The sequence below is a fragment of the Pristis pectinata genome, chromosome 9 (assembly GCF_009764475.1).
Source record: "Pristis pectinata isolate sPriPec2 chromosome 9, sPriPec2.1.pri, whole genome shotgun sequence".
NCBI lineage: Eukaryota > Metazoa > Chordata > Chondrichthyes > Rhinopristiformes > Pristidae > Pristis > Pristis pectinata.
Genome location: NC_067413.1, coordinates 62390532 through 62411766, shown reverse-complemented (window position 1 = coordinate 62411766; position 21235 = coordinate 62390532). Strand labels below are relative to the sequence as shown.

General features: G+C 42.6%; 1 protein-coding gene across 6 annotated transcripts in view; it reads right to left on the bottom strand.

Moving 5' to 3' along the window:
• The window catches only part of snx16 (sorting nexin 16), a 34269-nt gene extending 14578 nt beyond the window's left edge, over positions 1-19691 (bottom strand). The window contains exons 1-3 of one of the 6 annotated variants that reach the window (XM_052023777.1): positions 19326-19689; positions 18467-18571; positions 12297-12705 (exon numbers count right to left, since the gene is read on the bottom strand). In XM_052023777.1, the coding sequence (XP_051879737.1) occupies positions 12297-12668 (372 nt within the window). In that variant the 5' untranslated portion in view covers positions 12669-12705; positions 18467-18571; positions 19326-19689. The other 5 variants (XM_052023780.1, XM_052023781.1, XM_052023778.1 and 2 more) reach the window with 5 other exon arrangements.
• Between the last annotated feature and the right edge of the window lie 1544 nt (positions 19692-21235).

Here is a 21235-nt window from a genome sequence, read left to right as displayed (position 1 = left end):
CACTTTCAAATTATTTTAAAAAGCCTTTGTTGGCAACCAACCTTTGGTAGCACTAAAAATACTTCTGCTCCTACAATACCAAGGCTCTTTAACTTTCAGTACTAAAATTCAAAAACAAATGGGAACTGAAATAATGCAACTAACAAGAATAGAATCAAAGCTTTCAACCCAAGCTTCTACTATGTTCTACTTTTGGTTGATCTGCATTTCCATCTCTGTAATTTTCTTCCATCATTTACCCATTTAAATGCAAGATCTTTACAAGACCATAAAATATGGGAGCAGAAATAAGCCATTCAGCCCATCAAGTCTGCTCAACCATTCAATCATGGCTGATTTTATTTTCAACCCCATTCTCCTGCCTGCTCCCCGTAACACTTAACTCCCTTACCAATCAAGAACCTATCAATCTCTGCCTTAAATACACCCGATGTCTTGGCCTCCACAACTCTGTTGCAATGAATTTCACAGATTTACCAACCTCTAGCTGAAGAAATTCCTCATCTCAGTCCTAAAAGGACATCCCTTTATTCTGAGGTTGTGCTCCCTGATCCTAGATTCTCCTACTAATGGAAGCATCCTCCCCAAGTCCACTCTACCCAGGCCTTTCTAGTAGGTTTCAATGAGATACCCCCCTCATGCTTCTGAACTCCAGTGAGGCATAGAGACATCAAACATCCCTAATATGTTAAGCCTTTCAGTCCTGGGATTATTCTCGTGAACCTCTTCTGGACCTTCTCCAAGGTCAGCACATCTTTCCTTAGAATCAGGGCCCAAAATTGTTCACAATATTCCAAATGCAGTCTGACCAACACCTTATAAAACCTCAGCAGTACATCCTTGCTTTTATATTCTAGTCCTCTCAAAATAAATGCTAATATTGCATTTGCCTTCTTTACTACCAAGTTAACCTTGAGGGAGTTGTGAACTAGGATTCAAGTTCCTTTGCACCTGATTTCTGAATTTTCTCCTCATTTAGAAAGCAGTCTACAGTTACTTTTCCTACCAAAGTGCATAACCCCACACTTCCCTATGCTGTATTCAATTTGCCAGTTCTTTGCCCATTCTCCCAACCTGTGCAAGTCCTTCTGCAGACACCTTACTGCCGCAACACAACCCATCCCTCAACCTATCTTGGTAAACTTGACCACAATGCCATCAGTTCCTTCATCCAGATCATTAATATACAATGTGAAAAGTTGCAGTCCCAACAGACTCCTGTGGAACTCCTAGTCATCAGCAGCCATCCTGAAAAGCACTCCTTTATTGGCACTGACTTTTGCAAGTAGCAATTAATATTTCCTCAAGTTATTCTTTAAAGTCAACTATGGCAAGTTAAATTACACTGATTGGTCTTTCATATTTCAATTGTTAAACTGTATACAAATTTCTTAAGAGTCACCAGCTTAAAAGTAATTCAAGATTTTTTAAAAATCTACTGCTACCTTTTAATTGTGCCTTTCAATGCACAAATAGCTAAACACAATTTGATTCTTTTTTTGATGGAGCAAAACAATATTTCCTTTCTACCCAGTTTATACAGCACACAGGATGAAGTGACCCAACACGTGTTTCACATCTTCTGAGCATGACCACGTTTGAATACTCAGTGAATGGTTGGCCAAGTGGTATTGTGAGTATTGTCAACATTGTTGGTTCTCCATTTATTTTGGGGTCCCTGGCCCACAGTTCATCATCCTGGAGAAGGCCATTAAGACTTCACCATTACCCAGCTACCTTCTCTGCCTTCAACCAGCTCACTATAGGTTCATCACCCCAGAAAAAAGGCACAGATCTGATACTCTCATCCTGTCTTCACAAGTTACATCACATGATCTGCATCTTTGCCTCAGGCATCCAAAAGGTGAAAACAAGCATTTGTCCAGTCTTACTTACAAGACAAGAAACAACCACTTCAACCTCAGTTGAACAAGTTGTTCACTATATATTTATACCAGAGTTCAAAGCAGCAGTACTACTTTTTTTCATGTTTCATATTTACTACTGGGAACAATGATCATAATGACAGAATTAAGATTTAATTCAAATCAGAGAAAGGAATTGGTTTATTATTGTCACTTGTACTGAGGTACAGTGAAAAACTTGTCTTGCATACCAATCATCCAGGTCAATTTATTACACAGTGAAGTTACATTGAGTTAGTACAGAGTGCATTGATGTAGTACAGGTAAAAACCATAACAGTACAGAGTAAAGTGTCACAGCTATAGAGAAAGTGCAGTGCAATAAGGTGCAAGGTCACAACAAGGTAGATCGTGAGGTCACAGTCCATCTCATTGTATAAGGGAACCATTCAATAGTCTTATCACAGTGGGATAGAAGCTGTCCTTAAGTCTGGTGGTAGGTGCCCTCAGGATCTTGTATCTTCTACCCAATGGAAGAGGAGAGAAGAGAGAATGTCCCAGGTGGGTGGGGTCTTTGTCTTTACCTCTCGCTGTCTTGGTGAGGCAGCCAACATAAGAGTCCAAGGAAGGGAGGCTGGTGTCCGTGATGCGCTGGGCTGTGTCCACAACTCTCTGCAGTTTCTTGCAGTCCTGGGCAGAGCAGTTGCTGTACCAAGCCGTGATACATCTAGATAGGATGCTATGGTGCATCGGTAAAAGTTGGTGAGAGTCAAAGGGGACAAACCAAATTTCTTTAGCCTCCTGAGGAAGTAGAGGCACTGGTGAGCTTTCTTGGTCATAGCATATATGTGATTTGACCAGGACAGGCTGTTGGTGATGTTCACTCCCAGGAACTTGAAGCTCTCAACCTCAGCACCATTGATGTAGACAGGTGCATGTACACCGCCCCCTTTCCTGAAGTCATGACCAGCTCTTTTGTCTTGTTGACATTGAGGGAAAGGTTGTCATCATGACACCATTCCACTAAACTCTCTCTCCCCTTCCTGTACTCCGACTCATCGCTGTTTGAGATACAGCCTACAACGGTGGTATCATCTACAAACTTGTAGATGGAGTTAGAGCAGAATCTGGCCACACAGTTATGAGTGTATCGGGAGTAGAGGGCTGAGGACGCAGCCTTGTGGGGCACCAGTGTTGACAATAATCATGCCGGAGGTATTGCTGCTTATCCTCACTGAATGCGGTCTGTTGGTTAAAAAGTCAAGGATCCAGTTACAGAGGGAGGTGTTGAGTCCTAGGTCTCGGAGTTTTGTGACAAGCTTGCTTGGGATTATTGTATTGAAGGCAGCACTGTAGTCAATAAACAATAGTCTAACGTAGGTGTCTTTACTGTCCAGATGCTCCAGAGCCGAGTGTAGGGCCAGGGAGATGGCATCTGCTGCAGACCCGTTTTGGCGATAGGCAAATTGCATTGAGTCAACATTGTCTGGGAGGCTGGAGTTGATGTGTGCCATGACCAACCTCTCAAAGCACTTCATGATGGTGGATGTCAGAGCCACTGGTCGGTAGTCATTGAGGCATGTTACCTTGCTTTTCTTCGGTACCGGGATGATAGCGGTCTTCTTACAGCAGGTGGGAATCAGAGATTGAAGCAGGGAGAGGTTAAATATGTCCACAAATACTTCTGATCAGCACAAGATCTTAGCATAGGGCCAGGGACACCATCTGGGCCAGGTGCTTTCCTCATGTTCGCTCTCCAGAAGAGAGATCTTACATCCTCAACTGTGATCACAGGTTCAGCTGCACTGGAGGCTGTCAGGGTGGATGGTGACAATCCACTTCCCTGCTGTTCAAAATGTGCATAGAATGTGTTAAGTTCATCAGGAAGGGATGCACTGTTGTTACCTATGCAGCCCATCTTTGTCTTGTCGCCTTGTGTATGTAAGCCCTGCCATAAATGACAGCTGGTCAGGGACTCCATTTTGAGTCGGTATTGCTTCTTGGCATCCCTAATAGCTTTCCAAAGGTCATACCTCGATTTCTTGTACAGATCAGGATCACCAGATTTGTGTGCAGCAGTCCTCTCCTTCAGTAGGGAGTGGATCTCCCTGTTCATCCATCCTGTTTGGGAACACCCATATTGTCTTTGGTACACAGTCCTCCACACACTTTCTGTGGTGGTGGTGGCATACTCATCAAGGCTGGCAGCTGAGTCTTTGAACATGGACCAGTCACTGTAGATTTAAGGGAATTTAAATCTAAAAACTATTCAGGCATAAGACAAGTTAACCTTGGGGAGAAACAAATAACAGCAAACAAGCAAAGGTTAACAAATAATATACACTTCAAAAAAAAACTAAACAGTGGTTCTCAAGATAGTACTGCAGGTCCTCCAAGTTACAACAGGGTTCCATTCCTGAAAATGGTTTGTAACCCAGTTCAGAAGTCAGAAATACAGCTGCCTGGCAATGTTTAAATAAAAACATTGGCCAACCAAGAGCAACAAGTCAGTAAACCAGGGCATCCAACTCAGATTTCTCTGAAAAATGGAATGGCATTGTCACGAACTGTGTTCCCAACTGGCAGAAGATGCCTGCAGCAGCCAGCAAATTCATGCCACTGGTCTCCCAAATGCTCATTCGTATGTAGACTGGCACTTGTAACCTGGGAAGGACCCATATATCAAAAGAAGTGGCTTACATTGATGCTGCCAAAACAAAAGCAGCAAGCATGAAAAAAATGGAAAGATTTCAAAATTCAGCAAGAGGCCCAGTAGCATACAAGAGTTTTATAGAGATTCAAATGGACTGCCAAAGTTTCCACATTCATACAAAAATATTAGATAAAGTTAATACAGGCCATGTTATGGAATGACAGTTGAGATTATAATGGAGAAGCAAATGGCAATCAAATCTGGTACATCTTTAAACTTCCCATAAAATGAAGAACTAAAGTCTAGAGTAAACAAGGTGCTCACGATCAATAGCAGAAAATATAGTTTTGAAGAAATTAATGGTATTGAAGGGAAATAAATCCCCAGCAGCAATCTTAATAATCCTAAGAGGGCACAGCAGTGGGATGTTTCAACTAGTGGGACCACTGAAGGGAACAGTTAGAAGGGACAGTCATTTAAAACAGATGCATAGGAATTGAGTGTTTGAGGATAGATCATTGGAGGCACCTAAAGTGGTAAATAATTTTAAAGATCAAGGAATTAAGGACTCCAAGGAAGTGGCACAGAAGTGGAGTTGAGGCTAAGAGTAGATCAGCCATGATTGCATTGAATGGCAGTGCACACTTGAGGAGCCAAGTACTTACTCCCATTTTTGTTTGTCTGGAGTGAACCAGGAAAACTGGGGGGGGGCAGGGAGGAGAGGGTGGGTGGGATCCACAAAAGGGTTCAACCACTCAGAACAGACTAGAACAAAAGGTTTCTTCAGCCAGCAAGGCTTTGGAAATTTCTCTACCTGAGGACCAGGGCAGTGAAAGATCATCCAGGATCTCACTGAATGGTAAAGCAGACACGAGGGGCCAAATAATTTACAGCTGCTTCTAATATGTTATTCCATTCTCAAATACCTCTAGTATCTGGGGACTTGGTATACATGACAATGTAAAAAGTTGAAAATCAAATTCACAGTTTTAGATGACAAAGGTTTATAAACTGAATGTCTTTGGATACAATCAAGTGTATTAGAAAAAAAAAACACCAAAATATTTCTCAAATTGTTTTGAACAGATCTGCAGCAACATGCACACAAACTGCTGGAGGAGCTCAGCAGGTCAGGCAGCATCAATGGAGGGAAGTGAACAGTTGATGTTTCAGGCAAAGACTTTTCATCAGGACTGGAAAGAAAGGGAGATAGCAGAACAAAAGGGTGGGAGGAGAGGGAGGAACATGAGCTTGCAGGTGATAGGTGAATCCAGGTGAGAGGGAGAAGGTAGATAGGTAGGTTGGGGGGGGGGGTCAGGGTGGAAGAGGTAGGAAAAGTTGGAATGATGTGAAAAGCTGGGAGGTGATAGGTGGAAGGGACAAAGGGTTGAAGATAGAATCTGGTAGTAGGAGGACAGCAGACCATGGAATAAAGGGAAGGAGGTGCAGAACCAGAGGGAGGAAGGTGTGGGTGATGAAGTCATGAGGGCGGAGAGGAGGAAGAAGGGGTAATGGAGCCACAGGGATAAGGGAAAAGAAAGGGGAGGGGGGTTTGAAGAGAAAATAAATGAACAGAGGGGAGTGGTTACCAGAAGTTAGAGAAATTGATGTTGGTGCTCAGGTTGGAGACTACCAAGACAGATTTTGAGGTGTCATTCCTCTAATCTGCATCTAGCCTCAACATGGCAGTAGAGGCAGCTGTGGACATATAGTGTGGGAATGGGAAGTGGAATTAAAGTGGCTGGCCACCAGGAAATCCTGGCAGTTATGGCACACAGAGCGAAGGTGCTAGACAAGGTGATCCCCCAACCTGCATCAGGTGTCACCGATGTAGAAGCCATACTGGGAGCACTGGATGCAATAAATGACACCAATGGATTCACATGTGTAGTACTGCTTCACTTTGAAGGACTGTCTAGAGCTCTGAATGGTGCTGAGGGAGGTGTAGGGGCAGGTGTAACACTTAGTACAGTTGCAGGGATAAGTGCCTGGATGGGGATTGGAAGGGAGGGATGAGTGGGCAAGGGAGTCGTGGAGAGGGCGAACCCTGTGGAAAGTAGAGAGGACGGGAAGATGTGCCTGGTGGTTGGATCCTTTTGGAGATGGCAGAAGTTGCAGAGAATAACATGTTGGATGCATAGGCTCATGGGGTAGTAAGCGAGGGCAAGGGGAACCCTGTCCCTGTTGCGCGTTATGTCAGCAGGGTGGGGTGGGAGGGATAGACCTGCAAAAAAAATGGAGATATGGGCAAGGGCTGCATTGATAGTGGAGGGGAAACCCTGTATTCTTCTGAAAAACTGATACTCTGATGTCCTGGAATGGAAAGGCTCATCATGAGAACAGATGTGGCAGAGACATAGGAACTGAGAGAAGGGAACAGCATCCTTGCAAGTGACAGGGTGGGAAGGGGTGTAGTCAAGGTAACCATGGGAGTCAGTGGGTTTCTGAAAGATGTCAGGAGATAATCTGTCTCCAGAGATGGAGACAAATCAAGAAAAGGGGAGAGGTGTTGGAGATGGACTTGTTTGGAGGAGTGAACTGGAGGGTGGGGAGGAAGTTGGTGGAGATGATGAAATTGATGAGCTCTGTGTGGCTTCAGGAAGCAGCACCAATGCAGTGTAGCAGAGAGTTGGGGAGTGTTACCAGTGTAGGTTTGGAACATGGACTCTTCCATGTAGCCAACAAAAAGGCAGGCATAGCTGGGGCCTATGTCAGTGCCCATGGCTACACTTTTGGTCTGGAGAAAGTGAGAGGAGCTGAATGTCAAGGGTGAGTACAAGTTCTGCTACACAGAGGAGGGTGGTGGTGGAGGGGAACTGGTTGGGTCAGTTATCAGTAAAGTGCAGAGCCTTGAGGCCTTCCTGATGGGGGATGGAAGTGTACAGGGACTGGACGTCCATGGTGAAAATGAGACTTGAGTGAAACAGATTTGCAGCTTTTTGACTCCTTCAATGAAAGTTAAAGTTAATGTAATTAAATGTAAATATTTTAGCAGAACTAAAAATATTTTCATGACAAGATACATCTGCAATGACAATACCACTGAGTACTCCAACCATCTGAAAGATGTATCTCAAAAATATTGTTCTACTGGGAGGGAAAATACAAGACGTACCAAAACAACATACAGAATTATTGAATGTAATAGTGCTTTTCGTATCAAGCTTGTGTTCGCACTGATCCAATTCTACTTTTCTGCTCAGTGGAACACTTCCTTTTTTTGTGCAAGTACCAACTCCCACTGGTCTGCTTCTCTACATTTGAGTCAAATTTTCTTATCTTGATAAGACAAGATCTCTTTAGTCACATGTACATCGAAACAGTGAAATGCATCTTTTGCAGTGTTCTGGGGGCAGCCCGCAAGTGTAGCCACACTTCTGGCACCAACATAGCATGCCCACAACTTCCTAACCCATACATCTTTGGAATGCGGGAGGAAACTGGAACACCCGGAGGAAACTCACGCAGACATGGGGAGAACGTACAAACTCCTTACACACAGTGGCCGGAATCGAACACGGATCGCTGGCGCTGTAATAGCGTTACGCTAACTGCTACACTACCATGCCTGCCTTATGTGATCTGTACGAACAGTATGCAAGTTTTTCCACTGTACCTCAATACATGTGACAATAATTAACCAATTCCAATGTCACAGTAATTCAACAAGTAGGACCATCTATTTAGCATTACTTTCTGAAAATCATAAAAACTTCAGCTGCTGGAAAACTGATTTAAAAGAAAATGCTGGAAATAATCGGTCAGGCAGCATCTGTGGAGAGGGGAACACAGCGTTTTAGGTTTGAGATCCTTTGTCAGGAGAATTACATAAAAACTAGCTTTAAATAAGCTTTATGGGGAAGTCTATTGGAAATTGCTGGTGAATGCTTGGTCAGTTCAAGCTTAAACTTGTCAACCTTCTCACCTTGCACAATACCTTCTTGTAAAAACGCCACAAGCACTAGGGAAAACCACCCCTTTTGAACATTTTTCACCTGTGTAACTCCTAATCCTTTGCCAACAACCTGATGAGCCGACATACCATATTTTCCATCTTTCCCAGTGAGGTTCCAAAAAAAAATGTTCAACTTGGAAGTTTGATTCAAAAATCAGCTATACTTGCTGCTTTTGTATTCAATTATCATAGAATGAAGCTAGATGTGTTTTGGCTTTATTCAGAGGTACTGTGTACGACAAGGTATTGTACTGATCTATTTCCATATCATACTCTTCACAATATTTTCAAAATACATTTCACTTTACAGTAGAGTCCATCCAACATGTCATTTTCTCCATCTTCTAACAGTCAGTCAATTTTCACTTGCTAAACTGCTGCTGCAAAATAAAAAAAAGACCCTAATAGCTTGATCTATCAAGTTAAACTTAATACTTAATTCTGAAAAATTAGATCCTCCTCAGCCTACTATTTCTTCCATATTTACAAATGGCATACCTCAAGGATGAGTGCTTAGCCCCCTGCTCAACTCTCTCGACACTCATGACTGTGTGGCTAGGCACAGCTCAAATGCCATCTATAAATTCACCGATGACACCACTGTTGTTGGCAGAATCTCAGATGGAAGTGAGGCGGTGTACAAGAGAGAGATCATTTAGTTGAATGGTGTCGCGACGTCAGCAAGATCAAGGAAGTGATTGTGGACTTCAGGAAGGGGAAGTCAGGAGAACTCACACCAGTCTTCATCGAGGGGTCAGCAGTGGAAAGGGTGAGCAGCTTCAAGTTCCTGGGTGTCAGCATCTCAGAGGATATATCTTGGGCCCAACAAATTGATCAATCATGAAGGCACGCCAGCAGCTCTACTTCGTTAGCAGTGAGAAGATTTGCTATGTCAAAGACTTGCAAATTTCTACAGAAGTACAGTGAAGACCATTCTGACTGGTTGCATCACTATCTGGTAAGGAGGTTCCAATGTGCAGGATCGAAAGAGGCTGCAGAGGGTTGTAGACTCAGCCAGCTCCATCATGGGTACAACCTCCCCGCCATCAGGGGGATCTTCAAAAGGCAGTGCCTCATGGCAGCAGCATCCACCATTAAGGACCCTCACCACCCAAGACATGCCCTCTTCACATTACTACCATCAGGGAGGTGGTACAGGAGCCTGAAGGCCCATGCTCAACATTTCAGGAACAGCTTCTTCCCCTCCAGATTTCTGAACAGTCCATGAAAACTACCTCATTATTCCTCTTTTGCACTATTTTTTCTGACTTATAGTAATTTGTCTTTATGTCTTGCACTCTACTGCTGCCGCAAAACAAGTTTCATGACATACGTCAGTGATAATAAACCTGATTCTGATTCACTGTAGAGCAATAAACAAGTGCACGGAAAACAAGACTCTGGTCATCTGCATTACCATTAGTTGAGAAGTTCTCTGCACATGGAAACTTTTGCATCCAATAACTAAATGACACCAAGGCACTTTGCCAAAAGAGAACATCAATTTCTCAATCACATGGAAGTATATTTACTCTTTCCAATATCTGTAGAATATACAGCAGCACTAACATTTAATAAGTATTGTCCATATATAGGAACTTGATTAATCAAATCAAAAAATAAATCACAAGATTGAGGGGACTCGCTTGATTGTTTCAAATCAATGAAGTTCTGCTGTATTTTTGTAGCAAAAGCAACAAAGTTAAAACAAAAAAGTCACCACAATTCAAAATGCATCTACTTACAAAAACAAATTAACACATTGGGGGTTATCAAGCATAAAGTGCTCCTGAAACTAACATATGGAAACAAGCACCTGGCAAACCAGATAAAATTTATACATAATTTGCAAATAATTCAGGCCATCTCCTTTTTATCAGGGGGTAACTCAAATACACAATTTAAACTGGTTTACACTAGTCTGCCTTACAAATGAAATGAAAAATAAGTACAAAATTAAATAATAGACTTAACAGTGACAATAATGCAAGATGGTATCTATCACTCAAGTTTGAGATCCAATTGCCAGGAGTTGTTTACATGTTTCCTTCCACACCACATTTTACATTTGTGTATTTCAATCAGCATGTCAGTTTTCTAGATGCAACAGTCTTGGCCGAGTGTATGCATTTCATTTTCCTGTCTAAACCACAAAAAACATACAAAGCAATTATGTTAACTATTCTACAAGACTGAAGTTCAACATAGTGGATTGATATTGCAGCTTACCTACAGTCAATCACTATGTAGAGGACCTAAACAAACCTACAAGTTTGCCATTCACATTTTCAAATTGATAAAATCAAATGAAAGCTATGCTTCAGAAATTCCTTTAATGACAAGTGTGCCAAGCAACTTGTACACTGGTACTTGCACCCAATAAATAGAGTTAGTAGTTTGCAAACAAAGTTTCTCTCAGAAACAGAACATGTATATACATTTCCACAGCATCTTGGTGCTCAGGTCCGCAACCAAAATTTGAGTGCATTGTTGTTGCAAGGGCACTGCTCAGCATTAATTTGAGAACAACTGGCATCTGGACATACACAAAGATTACTGAAATCCAAGCAGCCAATGGTTTAAAAGCCTGAAGCTATTTAGAACCCCATCACACACATCAAAACAAATTCTCTTCAAAGCACTGCCCACCTCCTGCTCCAGTTTCCAAATCAAACCATGAACAAAAATAACAAAAGCTATCAGCTGCTAACATCAGCTGAATTTTAGCTTAAATTTCCTCCTCGCACCTCCCCAGAGACCATAGGAGGTGGGGAGCCTTGGGGACCTGCTGTACATTTTGAACCAACCAGTAGGAAACCAGAACTCTGGTAATTATGAGCCAGGCCAATTTAAAAAACAAGGTGTAATAACACACTAAAGCACCCAAACCAAGATACAAAAGCTTAAACATTACAGCAAGTTTAGTCAACTTAAGCACCTACTTCAAAACTGTATACATACTGCACAGAGTCAGAGTAATACAGTACAGAAACCAGTTCTGTGGCCCACCATGTCCATACCGACCATTTTTACCCATCTACAACAATCCCGTTCGCCCATATTAGGTTGTATCTTTCTATGACTTGCCTACGCAAGTGCCTGTATTAATGTCTGATAAACAGTAATTGTATCGAATTCTACCACCTCCTCTAGCAGCAAGTTCCAAATATCAACCACAGTAAAATTTTTCCCTGAAATCTCTTAAAATTTCTTCCTCTCACCTTAACCCGACGCCCTCTTGTTTTTGATACCCCTACCATGGGAAAAAGATTCTGACCATCTCATCCTTCCCATGCCTCTCAATTTTATTGATCTTTATCCAGGTCACCCTTCAGTCTCCTTCACTCCAAGGAAAACTAGCCCAGGCAACATCCTGGTCAATCTCCTCTAATCTCTCTGGCACAACCACATTCTTCTGACAATAACAGCATAGTACTCCCATGTGCTGCCTAACCAATGTTTTGTGAAGTTTCAACATAACATACAACTTTTATATTCTGAGCCCCGACTTGTGAAGGCAAGCATGCCATATGCCCTTTTCACTACCCTATCTGCCCATGTTGCCACTTTCAGGGAACTATGAATTTGAACCCCAAGGTCCCTCGTTTCATCTACTTTCCTTAGCACCCTACCTTTTGCCGTACATGTCCTACCCTTATGTAACTTCCCAAAATACATCACCTTGCACCTGTCAGGATTAAATTCCATCTGCCAACACCCCACTCAACCCTCCATTTGATTTTTAGCCTTAGACAATGTTCTTCCTTATCCACAGCACCACCAATTTGTGTCATCCACAAACTTACTAGTTAAATGCATCTTACCGTGAATTTTGCCCTTTCTTCCATAACTTCATATCCCAACATAGTAGGTGTAGCAGGTCTCTCTTCCCAGTTTGCTGAATCGGACTCCTCAGGTCTGGAAGAATATTCAATTGTCGGGTTTGTACCATTGAGTCTAGTTCTTAATGAAGGGCTGTTGTTATTTATCATGTTTGTGGAATCTAGGTGCTCAGAAGTAACAGTCTTTCTAAATCCACCAGAATGTAAACTGCTCCCTTGACTCTTTGATGAGTTAGAACTGGTGGATACACTGTCCAAAGACTGAAGTGAAGAACTCCTCCGACTTTTATTTGCAGGTGTTCCAGAAGAGGGATTCCCCACAGGTAGGGGTACAGGAACAAATGAAGTAGTCATCCTTCTACCAGGAAGTCTTCTGGAACCAGTTTCCTCTCTGCCAGGCACAAGAGAAGGCAAATCAAATTGGCCTCCAAACTAACTTTTCTTGATTTTAAATTCAACTTAAGCAAAGAAGAATGTTCATTATATACAAGACCAACTTATAGAACTGCAAATTTACATTACTTTGTCATATTAAAAGATCAACTTCAACTCAGTTATTTTTCCCCACATGAAACATTAAGTTTGTTAGCATTTTTAATTTCACAAAGCTCCAGAAGAACCCATACAAAATCTAAGAAAATATAACAAAATAAAATCTGAATATCTTGCCATTATTTAAAAGTAGCATTTTAGATAAAAGCAACAACGGATCTTGTGTAACTAAGTGCTCGGCATACATTAATAATGGAACAGTGACTTCCAATGCCCTGGGAGATTACAGAGTGCATGATACTTAATAAGTTAAAGGTAGTCCAGAATCAAGCATTTTGCTTCACAACCAATATGTTTATGAATGCTCCAATGAAATAAAAATTACCACACAAATTAGAGTCAGATAACACAAACAGGCCCTTTGGCCCACTGAGTCCAAACCCACCATCCATTTACACTAGTCTTAACACTAATTCTAGTTTCTAAATTACATACACACACCAATACTCCCATAGATTCCACCACTAACCCACATACTAGGGGTAATTTACAATCACCAATTAACCTACAGACCTATGTTTTGGGATGTTGGGGGGGGGGGGGGGGGGGTGCAGATAAAGTCATGCAATCACAGGCAGAACCTGCAAACCCCACAAAGATAGCACACAAGGCGAGATTTGAATGCAGCAGCTCTACTGGCCGTACTACAGAGCTGTACTCGATGTGGGTGTACTATGCCACCCACATATACAGAATTGACTGCAAAATGCTTAGAAGTTATCAGGTGAAAGTATTCCATAAATGAAAAATACTTTAAAGTGAAGAGTATTGAACAGATCTAGCAGATTACAAATTGTTATATTGCTATAAACTATTAACAATCCTAATGTAAATCAGGGGCCAGAGCACTCACTGAAAAAAGTTAAAAAGGGATGCATTGTTTAATCTTATGATACATCAACAGATATTGCAATTCAAAAATAAAAGTGATGGAAAATAACCTGTACTTCAGCCAAAAACAGGATACCAGATACTCTCAGATGAGGCAACATCTGCTGAGATTTAACTTCAGACACAAACCATTCCTCTCTCCACAGATGCTGTCTGACCAAGTATTTGCAACATTTGCAGTTTTTTTGCCCATCTTCAAGTTCCAATTTAGCACACAGTAAGAGGCAAAGATGAAGGGACCACCTCAGATGTTAAATAATGTAAACATTTTCACTACAACTAATTGCACAATTCACTTTCTACCTCATCCTTTTCTCATCGTCAGAGGGAAATGGACAATCAACGTCTCAGGTTGAGACCCTTCATCTGAACTGGAATGATAGAGGGGAAAAGTATACAAAGGAGGTGGAGGGAAGAGATAGAGCAAGAGCCAGTAGGTGATAGGCGGATGGTGATAGGCAGATGAAGAAAGGGAAGAGTGGGGATGATGTCAGAAGGGAGGTGACTGGTGGAAGCGACAAAGGGCTGAAGATGGAATCCAATAGGAGAGGACAACGGAGAGTGGAATAGAAGGGGGAGGGGGGAGAAAAAGGAGAAGGGCAGAATGGGAACCAGCAGGAGGAATGTGGGGGTGATGGGGGCCAGTAGGATCAGGAGGTGAGAGAAAAAGAAACAAAAAAAGGGAGAAAAGGAACAGAGGGGAGTGATTACCAGAAGTGAGAGAAATCGATGTTCATGTCAGGTTGGAGACTACCCAGGTGGAATATGAGGTACTGTTCCTCTAGTTTGCTTTAGCCTCGACCTAGCAGTGGAGGCAGCCATGGAGAGACGTGCCAATATGGGTATGGGAAGTGGAATTAACATGGTTGATGATGGGGCTATCCCAGCTGACAGAACGAAGATACTCAGCAAAGTGGTCCCCCAGTCTGCATCTGGTCCTCTACATCAGTGTTTAAAATGTGAGTTTTAGCGTGCAGACTGATCTGCAAGCACGGTCAGTTGACCTGCACCTCCACCCAAGTATTCTGAGTGGAAAGCCAGCAAATTGGCCTCGGGAATCTGCACAAAGGAAGTGCAACCTTTTATTGGACATCAGAGGGGAGGGCATACAACCTCCCACTGATCCAAGATCTGTGTTTAAGTTGCTGCTGAGAAATCCCCTTTTCACCAAAATAATTCCAAATAAACAATCAAATCAACTTACATAGCATCTTAACACAGCAAGACTTCCCTGGACACTTCAGAACATGAAAATTTGATGAGGACAGGTGAATAAGAGTCCTGTTGCAAGATCTCAACGCAAAATGTCAACCATTCCTTTGCCTCCAGTTTCTGCCTAACCCACTGAGTTCTTCCAGCATCTGTAGTCTCATGTCTCTGAATAAAAATTCAGTAGCTTTTTGGCAAAGATACTATATAAAAGTCACTCTCTAACCCAAACTCAAATTCATCTCTAGTTTCCTACCCAATACCCCTAGCTCCCTTGAAGCTCATCTTGCCAGTGATCCTGGACTCCCTTTCCCTTCTTCCCACCAATTCTGACTCTGCCTACTTATTAACTAATACGATAAATGGCTCTGAGAGTCAGTTATACAGCACAGAAACAGGCCTTTCAGCTCAACTCATCCATGCCAACCAGGATGTCCATCTGAGCTAATCCCATTTGCCTGTGTTTGACCCATACCTTTTATCTTTTATTATCCATGTACCTGTTTAAGTGTCTTGTAAACATTGTAATTGTACCTGCCTCTACAGCTTCCTCTGGCAGCTCATTATATATTCTCACCACATTGTGTGAAAACGTTTCCCTTGGGCCTCTTAAATCTTTCCCCTCTCACCTTAAACTTACGTCCTCTAGTTTTAGCCTCCCCCACCCTGGGAAAAAGACTGACATCCACCTTGTCTACACTGTTCAAATAGGTTTAAAGTAATTAGAAGGAAAATGAAAAAGTATTTTTCCACCCAGCTGGTGGAAGAAAGGAACTAATTGTCTAAAGTGACGTCGAGGCAGAAAACCTCATCATACTTAAACTGTTTTTTTATGTGCATTTGAAGAACCATGCTATATTCCTTGTGGAGATACGAGAGACTGCAGATGCTGGAAATCTGGAGCAACACACAAAATGCTGCAGGAACTCAGCAGGTCAGGCAGTATCTATGGAGGAAAATGGACAGTCAACGTTTCGGCTCAAGAACCTTCATATGCCTGAAGGGTCTTGACCCTAAACGTTGACTGTCCATTTCCCTCCATAGATGCTGCCAGATCCACCAAGTTCCTCCAACATTGTGTTGCACTATATTCTTTGCTTGTTTTAAAATAACTATAAAAACAGAAACACAAGTATTGTCATCTGCATCCAGGATACACTCCAGTCCCTGTGATGCCCACCAGCCTTCCAGCTGCTGCTTCTTTGGCCCAGTCAAGTGAGTATACCACGTATACATGGAATGTCCGAGGTTGCAGCCCAAGTATTTGAAGGGGCTACTCCTCAAGTTCTGGCTGCACTTCAGCCTCTTGGAGATGGGAAGGTCTGTCAAGGCACCACCTTATTGGTGTATGCTGGGCTTGGCCAAGGGGCCTTGGCAGATCCAGGCAGCACAATAGGGGAATTTCACCATGCCAACTGCCCAACCCTCTAAGAGAGTGTTCATGCCCAGGCATCCTTGGAGGGAGCAAATGGTGTACACTGGCTGTTTGGAAGCCTTCGAGTAACGCTGAGCATCGTTAGGGCTAGAGTGCATCATGGACCCAGAAAAATTTTAATTTAGAGCCTTGACCTGGAAGGCTATGGACAAAGCAATGAAGATTTGAATAGGGTGGAGACCTCTTTTGCAGCTGGCAGACTAGTAGGTTGAATGGCATCTGTTTTGTAACTTTTCAATAGGAAAACTTACAAAGCGAATGCCATTCAACCTATTATGTCTACCAGTTGCAACTGAGGTCTCTATCCTATTCAAGCCTTCAGCGCTTTGTCCACAGCCCTCCAGCAGCTCTCCTTCTCAAATATTGTTTTCACTCCTTTCATATTTACTATCACCTCTCTCCACAGAGAAAATATCCTGCTCCCCTCTGACACTGACCTTGAAAGTAAACCAAATCCCACCATCCAACTGCCTTTGCTCAAAGCACTTGAACATTTATTTTAAATCTTCCAAATGTATGTCCATGTTTCCTGTAACTCACTGGTCAGAATCCTTCAACCCTGCCACCAAAAATAAAAATTCAGGCACCAAACCCCATCAGAATGCTAAGGTCCATGTTGGAACTGACACTGTCTGTACCAGTGACAAACTCAGAATCCTCATGCAGCCTTTGAGAGTCAACAAACCATGCTCTTCCTCTGTACCATTTCAAATTGTGTGGAAGTAGTATTCTGGTTCCATTCTCATCTATGAGATGACAGTCAGAATCAGCTACAATGGCTTTTCTTCCCATTTCCTCAAATGCTATCGCAGGAGATCTCTGGCTCCTTTTTCTGATCTACTTGCCTTTGCCTGGTTATACCAGACATCATTTCAGATGCTGCAAGATCACTGACAAACACCCAGCTCCACCACATGAGTAATGGAGCAGAAATGTCTATCAGAATAATACAATCAAAGCCTACAAATTCTTCAAAGGCATTCTTTTCCTTGGCAACCCCAAAACTGAACTAAACAGTTCACACCTTTTGTCTTGTTGCTGAATGTGACAAGTTTCTGACCACATTCATGTTATGAAATTACCCAAATGATATCATCTTTGCTCATTTGCTACCAGAACCGTTAGCCAAGCTTTGGTACAAAATACAATATATACAGTGAATACCATGCATACATCTTTCTCTACATTCACTGTATCATCAATATTATTCCCTTACAATACATCAACTTGACTATTCTAATGTAGTCCTGGCTAGCCTTCCACCACCATTCACTCATTCCCAAAATATACTGAGATTAGCTAAAATTCTACCACAAACACTCACGGAGTTCTGTTCACTCATCAATTCTATTCTCACCAATTTATATTTTAGGTTCAGCAAGAGCAATCCTAAAAATTGTCTCCTACTTATTTTGAAAAGCCAATGCTTTTAAATGTCTACCCCTCCCAAACTGCATCTCCTTCAGCTCAAAATCTCTGCAAAAAACAAATGCTCCACCATTCACAATTGGGCCTTCTACTGTTGAAGTCCTAAACTATGCAATTAAATACAGAAATTGTTTGCAAGGTGCAGTTCAACACCTCTTGGACCAGTCTGTTAGTGATGAACCCATGAGAAAACAGTTTATAAAATAAAGAAAGCAAATTACATTACAGCCCCACAGACAATTGTGGGGTAACAGCAAGATTTAGAGCCCGAACAGCAAATCTTAGCAAATGAAAAGTAAAAATATGAAGATTCAGGCAAGGAGAAGTAACAGAAAATACTGGAAATACTCAGCAGGTCAAACCTGCTCTAATGAAAGACCCGCAATGTTAACTATGTCTCTCTCCAACTCGCAGCTGCTGCCTGACGAGTATTTCAGGCATGTTCTGTTTTAAGTGAAAGCTTCAGGGCTAGGCAGGTGTAAACAGAGCTACCAACAGTGCAAAAATGGAAATCAGATGAAAAGCCGCAACTGGAAGAACATTACAGAGATGGGAAAGGGCAAAAGGTATGCATTGTCCAATATATATTTTTTGGGGGGGGGTGGCAGGCACGTAATCTATGGCTTGGTTTAAATACCTCAACACATGGCACCTCCAATGGAACAGGTTTATGAACTTTCAAGGTCTTTGACACTCCATCTTGGCCCGGGTGCAAAGGTGAACCACCGAACTATAAATTATTCTGTAAACAGATAATATTGTGCGTCTTTTTGCAAGTTCCAAATGCAAATCACCGAAATAGCACCGAGCCACCTGCATTACCCCCCAAGTTCACATACGTAAATACACGCCATTTTTCACACCCACAATGCTTCGGTTAAGTCCCAGAACGGGGAACTCGCTTAAATACACATTTTAAGGAGGCCAAATCTTTTCGTGAATACCCTGAAATGCCCAAATAAACCCGTAAGATTACAGGTGTTAAAACATCATAAAAGCAGAATCGCCACGTTAAAATATATTAACATTCACTCATGCAAACGGTGAGAGGCATTCCACAACCCCACGAGTCTAAATGCTATAATCACGCAATGTTTCCCCAGTCTCTTCACTTCGGTCAGGAGACCCTCCGATGCAACTCTGCAGTAACCGAGCACGGGGCCAGCACACACCGGACTTGTGCCAACGTTGACGGCGTTTTCGGGAGCAGTCGCTGGCGCCGGCGCTGCGGCCGGCCCTGGACTGGCGGGAGCTGACGGGTTGCCGGTTTGGAACGTTGGCCCGGGAGCCGCGGCGCGAGCTGTGGAACGGGGGGTAACAAGCGGGACAAACAAACAGCATCACGCGCACCGCCTGGAGCAACAACAACAACAGCGGGGCAAATCCCAGGCTCCTGCGCAAGGCACAGCCAACCCCTTCGCTACGGGGGGGGAGGGAAGAGGAAGGAGGAGGGTTAACACCAGACCACCACCATCCCTTCTCCCTCTTGCACTCACTGATAAAATCGGGCGGTCCGCCGAACTCCCGCAATCACGTCCTGCTGCGTCACCACAACCGCCAACAGTGTGTGGGGCGGCTTGGGATTCCATTCATCGTGTGACCTACCTACTCCAGAAAATCAACAAGCCTCCTACTTATTCGTTACTGATTTGCCAAACTCTACCAGAGATAAAGGGGGGAGTGTGAGAGCGAGTCGCCACCCACTTTGAGGCGCAGTACCCGATCATTGGATGCACTGAGGAAAATTATGCATCGATCCTCCGGTATTTTCCTGGAGTCTCCCAAATTAGAAAAAAACATGCTCCTGGACGTTGCTGCGAGCAGTCTTTGAAAACTTTCGGTTTTTTTTAGTGACAGGTCAGAGATAGGTGGAAAGAATTGGCTGGGCGGGGTGGTTCTGGCGGAAGATCATGTGATTAAACCTCCAAGAATGCATCCAATCAGTTGGGGTAAATTTAATTAACATCCGAATCTCCCGTTATAGCGGGAATCCTGCAAAACGCTATAGCGATGTGTTGCACAGATGTGTCGCCGAGAAGCGGTGCAATAAGTATATAAGATTATGAAAACCAGCCTTTTGGAACGATTAGTGCAATCTGAAATAGTGCAAAAAGAAATGTTAAAGTGATGATGACATCCTCATCTCCTTTAAGGGAAACTTTTCTCTTTGGAGCGAAGGAAGATGAGCGGTGACTTGAACAAGGTGTACAAGATGATAAGAGGCATAGATCAAGTGGACAGTCAGAGACTTTTTTTCCCAGGGCGAAAATGGCTCATGCAACGGGGGCATAATTTTAAAATGATTGGAGGAAGGTATGGGGGAATGTCAGAGGCAAGTTTTTTTCCACGGAGGGTGGTGAGTGTGAAACGCACTGTCAGAAGAGGTAGTGGAGGTAGATACATTAAGGACATTTAAGAGACTCTTAGCCACATGAATGATAGAAAAATGGAGGGCTATGTGGGAGGGAAGGATTAGATAGATCTTGGAGTAAGATAAAATGTCGGCCCAAGATCATGGGCCGCAGGGCCTGTACTGTGCTGTAATGTTCTATGAAACTAAAGAACGTTTTCAAAAATATACTTTATTCATAACATATTCAGTAAATATTAACAGGATATATCTTTCTCAACTTCCATTGTACCTTCGGTTCAAAACATTCTCTTACAATATTGCCAATGCCACTCATATCATTCTTAAACAATATACCCACAAAGTATTTGAGGGACTGTTACACAAGGCCTCAATGTTCAGTGGCAGCAGGACTTAGATTATGATCCTTTCCTACAGAGCCTTTACCATGACTGTAAAAAAAGTCAACTTTATTCATAAGAAGATCTATATTAGAAATGCAAAAAACAGTGCATGGCTTTCTTTACGTTCATTGTGTCATTCAGCCTATACGTTCATAGTGTTATCAGTTCTATACATTTGTAGTATAAGCATGTTCTGTATACAGACCATCATTGCCACCTTTGACCCACTTTGGGTGCTACAAAAATTCCTGAGTTTGAGAGGCTTTTACACAGGGGTTTATCCCCTCAATGGTAGAAGGACCTTAGACTGCAGCCCTTACTTTGCATTGGCTGTACCAGGCTTCAGTGCATTCCTTAGCACTTACTCCTGCAGCCTGGAATGTGCAAGACAGCAGCATTCCTTAATGAACATCTCTTTCTGCAAGAAGACCAACAAGCTTTGGGCAGACCAATTCACCGAGATGGTGATCTTCCAGCCATCCCAAATAAAATAATTTTGGTAATCCTTTCCTGATGGTTCTGGTTTTATTCTTTACATCCTTACTAATGCATCAACATCCTTTTCATAATATGGCGACTAAACTCACACACTGCTCCATGTCTGGGCTAACTTCAGTGTAAATTTAATAAAACTTACCTATTTTTAAATGGT